The 10,740-nt window shown below is 35.9% G+C and overlaps 1 protein-coding gene across 1 annotated transcript; it reads right to left on the reverse strand.

Annotated features, from left to right (window-relative positions):
* Nucleotides 1-9,378: 9,378 nt before the first annotated feature.
* Nucleotides 9,379-10,391, reverse strand: LOC143586101 (PLAT domain-containing protein 3-like). Its single transcript, XM_077067722.1, has 2 exons — nucleotides 10,082-10,391; nucleotides 9,379-9,992 (listed from the first exon to the last, which is right to left on the reverse strand). The coding sequence occupies exons 1-2, from the start codon at nucleotides 10,157-10,159 to the stop codon at nucleotides 9,546-9,548; spliced, it is 525 nt and encodes a 174-aa protein (XP_076923837.1). The 5' UTR covers nucleotides 10,160-10,391; the 3' UTR covers nucleotides 9,379-9,545.
* Between the last annotated feature and the right edge of the window lie 349 nt (nucleotides 10,392-10,740).

The following is a 10,740-nucleotide window of genomic DNA, read 5'->3' on the forward strand; positions in this document are numbered from 1 at the left end:
CAATACCTTTAAGTTGGTGAAGTTGCCTAAGGGCAAAAGAGCTTTGAAGAACAAGTGGTTCTACAAATTGAAGACTGAAGAACATACCTCACGGCCTAGGCACAAGGCAAGATTGGTGGTCAAAGGGTTCAGTCAAAACGAAGGTATTGATTTTGATGAGATTTTTTCTCCAGTTGTGAAGACGAGTTCCATCAGGGTGATCCTTGGTTTAGCTGCTAGTCTTGATCTTGAGGTTGAGCAAATGGATGTCAAGACAGCATTCCTTCATGGTTATTTGGATAAAGAAATCTATATGGAGCAACCTTAAGGTTTTCAGGTTAAAGGTAAAGAAGATTATGTTTGTAAACTTCATAAAAGTCTTTATGGCTTGAAGCAAGCACCGAGACAGTGGTACAAGAAATTTGAGTCAGTTATGGGGAAGCAAGGCTACCGAAAGACCGCGTCTGATCACTGTGTTTTCTTTAAGAGGTTTGGTGATGATGATTTCATCATTTTATTGCTTTATGTTGATGATATGTTGATTGTTGGCAAGAATGCAGAAAGAATTGTCCAGCTGAAGAAAGAGTTAAGCAAGTCGTTTTCTATGAAAGACTTGGGGCCAGCTAAGAATATTCTTGGTATTCGGATTACTAGAGATAGAGCTTCAAAGAAGTTACACATGTCACAAGATCAATACATTGAGAAAGTGCTTAGCATATTCAAGATGTCTAAAGTTAATGTGGTTAGTACACCTCTTACTCCCAACTTTAAGTTAACTGAAAAAGATTGCCCTTCTTCTGAGAAAGAGATTGAAGAGATGGATGGTGTTCCATATGCATCAGCGGTTGGAATCTTGATGTATGCAATGGTATGTACACGGCCTGATATTGCCCATGCAGTTGGTGTTGTTAGTCGGTTCTTGTCAAATCCGGGTAAGAAGCATTGGGAAGCAGTTAAGTGGATACTTAGATATTTACGAGGTACTTCCAAATTGGGTATAACATTTGGAAATGAGGAGCCGATTCTTGTTGGTTACACAGAATCTGATATGGCAGGAAATAAGGACAACATGAAATCCACTTCTGGATATTTGATGTTATTTGCAGGGAGAGCCGTGTCATGGCAGTCAAGACTGCAAAAGTGTGTTGCTTTGTCTACTACCGAGGCAGAGTATATGGCAGCAACAGAAGCATGCAAAGAATTATTGTGGTTGAAAAGATTTATGCAAGAGCTTGGCTTTATGCAACACGCTACGTGGTTCTTTGTGATAATCAAAGTGTTATTCACCTTGCTAAGAACTCTATGTATCATAAAAGGACAAAACATATTGAAGTGAGGTATCATTGGATTAGAGATTCTATTGAAGACAAGTTGTTTGAACTTGATAAAGTTCATATCGATGATAATTGTTCCGATATGTTGACCAAAGCTTTGGCAAGGGAGAAGTTGAAGATATATTGCTCGCTCGCCGGGGTGGTGAGTTTTTTATCATAGACAAAAGGGGGGGAGATTTGTTGGGTATTTTTTTCCCATGAGAAAGCCCAACAAATTTAAGTCTACATGGGTTTAACACTATTATTATTATAGTTATTAGTAATAAAGAAAAACAAGAATATATATATATGTGTGTGTTTTTTAAATTCTTCCGTAGAGTTTTTACACCAATGTTAGTGTTGTTGTCTTGGGCCCATGATCACTAAACAATTGAAGTTTGCATCTGGGCTTTTGTGTGGACGACACAACATGAAGCATATTAATAGGTTATGTTTTACTTTGGTTGATTATTCCTATCAGCCGAAAAACACAAACATAAATTGTGGGATTTATTCCTTTGTCGACAGAGCAGCAGAGAGGGTTTTTATTGTGCTCCATTTATTTTGGTGTTTCGTGAAGATAAGAGACGTGCCAAAGATTGATTCATTCTCTTGTTGGTGATAACTCTTACTCGTTACTCTTTTGTAGTTTGGTTCCATATACTTGATGTTAGTTTGTATCAAGTATATGATGATTTGTGTATGCCTCTAGTTTTATCTAGAGAAGAACTTTGTATTGCTCATTATTGGTGATAGTGGATTTGAAGCGGCTCTAGTAGTCCCGTGGTTTTTACTCTCGCCTTGAGAGGTTTTCCACGCTAAAAATTATTGTGTCATTATTTACTTTTATTTATCCTATTTGTTTGCATCCTCATTGGTTCATTCAGGTTGGGAAAAAGTTTAGCCAAATGAAGATTAATTCCGCATTTTTGTTTACCGTTCGTGGCTAGGTGGTCGTTTTTCCCAACATAAGTTAGTGGTGATCGAGAATTTCTAGTACTGAACCAAGAACAAAATTACTTAATTGGATGCACAAATCAGCTAAGAGGGCACATTCAGGAATCAGTGTTACAATTCAAAGAATTACTAGGCTATATATTTTAAAGCTCAACATAGAATGGAACAGTTACATATACGGAAATAGATCTGGAATTTTTGTGATGGTCATAATAGGGGGGGGGGGGGGGGGGTACGGCTATCTTGTAATAAACAAACTATTAGTTCTTTTATGAACAACCAACAAATAATTATTATTATTAACCACCCTGAGTCAGGATAGCAAGATACTACATGACCCGACTCATATTACACCATCAAACAAAACACCGAATAAAATAGAAATTAGTAGGGTGAGCAATAACCGAATTGTAACCGAAACCGAATCAAAAACCAACGAAACCGAACCGATATAACCGAAAACCTAATTAACCGAAATTAACCGGACCGAACTCTTAATTTTTTAATATTTTCAAGCATTTTTTCCTCTATTTCATGTATTATATGTATTAATAGTTTAATATTATCATTTTCATGTATTTTATATCTCCATTTCATGTACTGATATCTCAATTCCATATATTTATACTTTCATTTCATGTAGTTATGCATTAATTTCATGTACTTAAACATTCATTTCATTTATTTTTAAGCAAAATTTTAGCTCAAGTTTGATACTGGTTATTAACCGAAATTAACTGAACTGAACCGATAACTGATCGGTTAGGTTGGGTTAATGTTAATAATCGAACCGAACCAAACCGTGCACACCTCTAGAAATTACACCGAATAAGAAAGAAAGATGAAGTTGGAGGTGTTTGGTAGAGAGAGAATTCTCTTTATTTCCTTAGAATTGTTGAAAGTTATGAAGGGTTGGTTGGAGAAATGGGTAAAGTGGTTTTTTATATGGTCCTCATTTCTTCAACTTTTACATTTCTTCTTACAAAATAAACGTACTGAGGTACGTAATACACCGACTAAAAGCAAATATAAATACATACACAATCATAATGCTAATATAGAATATTAGCCCTACATATACGGATGTGGAGCTGTTATTCATGAAGTATCTTGCCCGAATTTGCCATGAAAGACCTTGGGCCTATGAGTTATTTCTTTATTTCTTGGGCATCTTTGTTAAAAGAACCGGCAATAGCATGTTCCTATCTCCAAAAGTGTACACTCAAGATATCATCAAACGTGCAGGCATGCTTTCGTTCCAGTCAAAGCATACGGTCTCCTCTCGCTTCGAATGCAAGGGTATAATAGAATGGAAACTCTATCATTATTATTGTATGGATTATTCCCAAGTTATTATTGTGATTCTAGCTAGAAATAGATTATTATGTTTTGTAATTATATATATCACGATTACTAATGAGAAAGGCAAGGACTTTGTGGCAATCTTTCAATCGCGAACCTTTGGAGGACGGCTTCCCATTCAAGGACGCTGACCAAGAACAACCATATGCCATGATACGAGAGTGGCGCCCTGGTGTGACTGCTCCAAACGCCGTTGGAAGGCTCGAATGGCGTCTGTCATGGCGTGTCTCGAAGACATGTTCCAATTTTATCCTTGAGGACAAGGATGATTTAACCACGCGGGATTGTTATGTGCCACCAAACATGCACAACGTGGGCATATTGAAGATCATGGAAAATAACATGCAATCCTAGTACTTTTAATTTGAGTGTTGATAGTTAAATGTTTTGTTAGTTTACAAGTAGTGGATAGGTAGTTTCTCTTTTAGTGGGTCTATTTAGTTTTCAATTTGAAGCCTATATAAGGCATGCCCAATTAGAAATGAAAGTATGAATGACATGATAAAGAATTAGTCTATGTTCTTTGTATTTTCATATATGAATTCACCTATTTTCTTTGAATCATTTAATTAATGAATAGGTTCGTATCAGTAGTATTACTCCACCTTTCTTGGAGTATGGCTTTTTTACTACTCCACGTTTCTTGGAGTAGGGCTTTTTTTCTATTAAAAGCATTGGGATCTTATCATTATTATATAATGATTATGATTATTTAATCATAATAAGATTCAAATCCGCCCCTAACTCTAACTCGGTCCATCATCTATCGTCTAATGCCCAAGCTAGTTTTGCAAATAAATTCTATATATTATTTATCACAAGTATAAATAATAATTACGTCATAACTAGATTTATACGACAACTTTACAGATCATTTAAATAAATAATTCAAGATGAAGGATTTTGGCAGATTAAACTATTTTCAGGGACTTGAAGTCATCTCAAAAAGTCCTGGGTTATTTCTTAAGTCAACCAAAATATGCTCATGACATCCTATCTCGGGCAGATCTTCTTGATTCTAAACCCCGTTCCATGATCCCACTATATATCGTTCATTAGCAGGGGCTCTTCACTACCTCAGCATCACGAGACGGATCTATCGTAAGCGGTAAACCAAGCTAGCTAGCCAATTTCTTCAAAATCCCACCACCGCCCACTTTCAACTCGTCAAACGTATTCTTCGTTATGTCAAAGGTATATTATCCTTCGGTCTAACATTCGATCGCCCCGCTAAAACATCTTAAATTGGATATTCCGATGCCGATTGAGCTTGATGTATTGAAACAAGACGATCAACTATGGTTACTCTTGGAGTGTGAAGAAGCAACCAACAGTTGATCATTCAAGTTAGAGAGTAATGTGCGTAATTGAAATTGCCATTATGGAATCTGGCAGAACAATGGAACTGATAATTTTTTAATACCAAAGTTCTGATTATCTCATTCTACCAACAGGTTTTAATAGAGAACAGCTATATATATTCATCTGAGATTTGTGTTCGACAAAGCAATTCTTTCAATTAGACAACATTCCAGATGTGATGAAGCTTAAATTACAAGAAGCAACATTAATCCAAGTTTAATACTAAGCCACCTATTTTTAAATTAAATGGGAACAAATAATCACGAAGCGTATGACACTTTGAATTGTCAAATTTGGTTAGTCAATAGAACATAGTAAAAGAAACAAAAATAGCTGAATGATATTTGTGAGACGGATTTAACAATAAACATCAAAAGTCATGGTTATTATGAGAAAAGGGAAAGGAGGAAACTAGATACTTGTATCTAGTATTTCCTGAACAACCTCTGTCCCACATGAATCATGAAGTGCAAACTTGCATAGGAAGCACTTAAAGATCATGCGTTGGTGCAATGGTGTATCACAAGAAACGCATTGGCCATCCTCATTAATCCCTTGCACAAAGGTAACAGGGTGCGAGTGATCTATGAGCTCATACCTTCTTCCAAACTTCACATTGAAATACTCAAAGACGGGTTGCATAAAATTAGAAAATGTATACTGCTCACATTGAAGCTTTAGAGGGGCACAAGCAGTGTGCATAGAGTAGGAACAAGTACTGCAGTGATAGAACCACTTTGTAAGGTTAAATTCATCCTCACAAATCTCACAAAAATATTCACTACTATGGTTCTCAGCTGGTTCGTATCTCAGACTCAGTGAATGTTTATCGTACTTGTGCCTAATCTTTCTAGGTAATAACAAAGCACACGAAGAATGCAAATAGAAATCACAGCTTGGACAATGGAACCCCACGCATAGTATCGACCACGTACATGCCTTACAATACTTCCTTACTAATGAAGCGTTGAATCTTAGGAGGAGATGATTAGGGTGAGCTTCATGTGTGATTACATCAGGTATGAAGCCACAATTAATATCTACATAATAATAACATTGTGTGCATCCATATGCAAAACCATTGCAAGGTAACTAGAAAACCTGACACTCAAAACACACCCATGAAATCTGTAGGGGCTTTCGGCATGAAAACAAGTGTATGCTCTGGATGGTCCGGATGGTCTTGTATTTCAGAGGGTAGCCTAGTGCACCACTCATGAACAACAAAACCACAATGATGTTCAGTGCACTTGTAAAAGGGGACGTTGGTAATTGGCCTCACACATCCATCACAGAGTAGTTCCACTTTTTTCATTGGATCATGGAGAGAAACTGACCCGTTAAGGAGTGTGTCATAAAGAACCAACGGGTGTGGATGACTAAACCTTTCACCATCGATCATTGCTTTCATACCTAATTCGCCTTTGTTGGTAAAATGGTGCATGAGAAGGTTGATATTTTCACCAGGAAATGGACAACGAACTAAATTAGGATGATCATCGTCTTTGAAGTTTTTGTAGGTTTCGCCAAAGCCTAATTAATGAAAGACATATGTAAAGTTAAACTTAAATTGACAAGCGCAATATCTAGTATTAAAAAGAAGAGCACAATTTATAACCTGCGGGCATCAATATAGAAGACATAAACGCCTCTTTCCCTGAAGTTGCACAATCAACATGGAAGTAATATCGACATTTATCGCATCTGTAATGCCATAAGTAAAAACTGCGATCTGGTTGGTAAGGATCGAAACCTTTCTCACAAACTCTGCAACAGGGATAGAACTTGGCGTTTAACTCAATATAAGGAAAGGAATAGGCAAGGTTAAGCGGATGAGAATGACTAAAACTCTAATTCGTAGACTGTTGGATTAGTAACTTGACTGGAAGTAAAGCACAGTCCAAGTGGATCATGAAACAACATTTGGTACAATGGTAGAAGGTCCCAATATGTTCATTACCACAAGCATTACATGGAGATATCATCCTACTGAAATGACGTTGCAGTTGGTGAGGGTGACTTGGGTGGTCCATCTTTTGTTCCGACATAGTTGCACAAACTATGTCCATGGTGAATCTGCAGATGGAACAATGGTAATTGTAGAACCATTTTCGCTTTTGTGTCTTTGATTTCAAATTTTTTTTTTTTTTTAAATATTTGTAGAACCATTTTCGCTTATGTTGACAAATAGCACACCTCCATTCTTTATGGTAGTTAGCGATCATAGAATCATCTTCATATCCTAACTGAAACTCTGGGACAACGTTAGATTGTGGTCCGGATGTAATGAGTGGTCTTGATGGATTTCAGGTAGTTGTGCGCAGAATTTGTGCAAGGAGTAGTTACAATCCATGCAGGTGTAGTAACATAGATGAAATGAATAGATCGCTTCCTCACACATCTTGCATTTGCCAACTTGACACTCTTCCACCACATTATCATCTTTATCTTCATCTTCATTTTCATCTTCCGTGTCAGTGTTTTCATTGTCATGGTCAGGCTGCAACTGGACAAGGTGTAGCATATGCCTGTGACTAAAGTGCTCCAATAGCTCCATTACAACTACATTCGATATATATGTATGTGTGTTAAAAAGTTTATGTAACCACAAATATTATCAGGTGATAATATGATTATAACTGACTGACAGATGTTTAGATCTCAAGGGTCACATCTTGCACATTTCTATGTGTCATCTTCAGCGGTTCAAATAAATGAATGATATAAACATGGCCTATACAAGCATTTACCTTATGGAATTCTAATTCTGTGGCTAATTCCATTATTTCAAATCCCTATGTAATTCACATTAAACATAAAGAAAACATTTAACTTTTAAAACTCAACGATTTCATCATTTTCTTTCAATTTTTGCGTGAAGATATTCACCTAGAACTCATTATTCAACTCCGCCGTTAGTGATTTCACTGAAATTCAAACCCACAAAAGAATCATCCACACCGGAAAATCCAAATCTGCAGAATCTGAATCGCCGGCGCCGGCGGATACATACGTCGGAAAACTTATGGGAACACTAAGTCCGGTGCAATCCTAGGATCCGGCGAGTACTTCAAGGATGTCTGTCTCGGCACGCCACCACGGCATCATGTATTATATTTCCGGCGGAGGCATCGGAGGCCGCCGGAGATTGTCAATAACATGGTGGTGGTCAAGATAGAGAGAGAAAGAGTGGTTAGGTTAGAAGGAAGAAGATGAAGTGAGTGGGTGGGGGTCCCACTAAAAATACACATTTTAGTAAATATGTTTAAAACTACATTAAATTAGTAAATAATTTTACCAACTACACTAGTTTGGTAAAAAACTCTAACAATATATACTCATTTGAGCTTTTTATCAAACATTTATTGCCGTGCATTCTTTCCCTTCACATTATGTTTCTTTCAAATAGTAATCATCTAAACGAATAAAACTCTAAAGGCTAGAAGAACTAGCTAGAGATGTACCTATATGTAGTGTTGTAGAGAAAGCTCCTTCCTTGAATCAGCAAATTGTAAAAAGAGGATACCGGTAGATGTTTAGCGATGAAGACGGTAACGGAATGGATGAATAAATAGTAAGGAATTTGGGTTCAAAAGGGATTCTTGGAGTAACTTAATGGAAAGCAATTACTTACTTTTGTGAACAATAAGGAACATTTATGCAAATGCTCAAAGTTCAAAAACATATCATTCAAATAACTATAAAAGTAATCAAAACACTCAGATACCTTTAATATTTATATCAAATTACAGAAATAAATGGATAGGCAGTTGAGGTATAAAATGTATTAGAGAAAATCATGGAGTTGACATGTTTATAATAAAAAGGAAATTAAAATAAAAAACAAGAAATAATCAATAAAATGATGTGTATAAATTTAAATTAGGAGATTTATGAGTATGTAGAGTACATGTTTAATGCATAACCAATGGTTAAGCTGAGAATCATAAGAATTGCTTTTTAATCTGATTTTTCGTATTATAATATTAGTGTGGGTGTAATGTGTTTTGAAAATGAAAGAATTGTGACTAAAGTAAATTTAATGGAATCTTCGTGTTTTTATATTTATGGTTTTAGTGTCTTTTACTTTTACCTATTGTACAGGGACCAATGATGTACAAAATCAAACTCATTTGGTTAAAAGAAAAGCATTTCAAAATGTATGGTACCGTTTAGCTCGTTTTTTATATATAGCATAGTATAATATTATATACTGTGTTTGTATGCATGAATAAACATTTGGTTATAAATGAACTATTTTAATCTATCAAGTTTTATACACAAATATTATTAGTTAATATTTTTGGTACGTAGTGTAACACAAACTAAGCTAAATTTTATAAAACTTGATAAAATGCCAATCACTAATTAAAGGTACACAAATTCCTCATCTCAACATATAGGAAAGTAAACTAACAATATTTTTTTATTAATATTCTCTTTATTTTCATTTTTATTTTTACTAATAAACTAGTGGCATACAACATAACAACCCCACACATAATAATGAAATAATTGTGATCATGTCACAAAAGCCCAATCATTTTGCCACACGAACCGAAGTTGAAGAATTCAACTTGGACTCAAGAATAACGTGCCGACCAACTCTCCGACGAGTCGAAGTAGACTGATCGCCGTAAGTTCATACGGCGACGTATCGGTCGCCAGCCATTGCTCCACCTCAAACTCTTGTTGCGAACACGGCATATGAACCCCGGTTGAGGTCACCTCCACATAGTTACAATACCACCCGTGACCTGACCCACTCCCGTCCGAGGTCAAGTTCATCTCGCAAGGGGGGGCAGTCAGACACGGGCCACGACCACTAAATATGTCCAAATTTTTCCTCTCAAAATAATCATAATCCGGCCCCATCAAACCGCCCCATGCCTTGATGTCGTTGATTTGTATACCGTAGCCGTTTGCATCGTACAACGTGAGGGATATTATTGAGTCGGTCCCGCCTTTCCATATTGAACCGGTTCGTATGTATGCGGTGTACACGCAATCCGCATCATCCTACAATGATTTAATTAAATGGTTAGGTACTTAGGTATGTAACGATTAACTAATCGATGTGTTAATTGGTTCGGGTTGAGTATGCTTACCGATCGGCAGACGGAGGTTGCAGAGATGAGGATGAATATTGTGATGATGAATAGATGGTTGATCCTAGATCCTCCCATGTTTTGGTCTTGATGAGTTTTACTTTATGTGATAGGTTTGTTTGTATTATTAGTATATGTTTTATAAACCATGGTTTGGTTAAAGGGGTTTGGTAGGGGACTATATATATTTTCTAGATGAGTGACATTAAATTTGTAGTAGGTTCAAGATTGACATGTGTAGCCTGTTGTTTGGTCCTCGTGGTCCACTTTAATTAGTATAAATATGATGGTGAAGAACATATGGTTGATACTCAAGTTTGACTTAAAAATGACTATCATGTAACTATTGTATAAAAAAAAAACTATGTGATTCGAAATGTATGTTTGATTTGTGTTAGTTTTTGGAAAGTACGGAATAGTGGTAGTTAAATTTTTACTTATTTCTAAAAAACGAAAAACATACATTTCAAAATTACATATTTCTAAAAAATATATGCGTAACACTCTTTTATATATATAATAAAGTTATGGCACATAAGTATTCTCATTAAATAATTCATTCAGTGTGTGTATATATGTGTGTGTGTATTTTAGTATTTAGAAATAGAATAATGCTACGGTGCATAATTAGGTAAGATTGGGATATTCTCAAGTTTATT

This window comes from Bidens hawaiensis, unplaced genomic scaffold (assembly GCF_021521415.1).
Source record: "Bidens hawaiensis isolate Kalapana, Puna unplaced genomic scaffold, B.hawaiensis_p1.1 tig00034311_1, whole genome shotgun sequence".
Lineage (NCBI taxonomy): Eukaryota > Viridiplantae > Streptophyta > Magnoliopsida > Asterales > Asteraceae > Bidens > Bidens hawaiensis.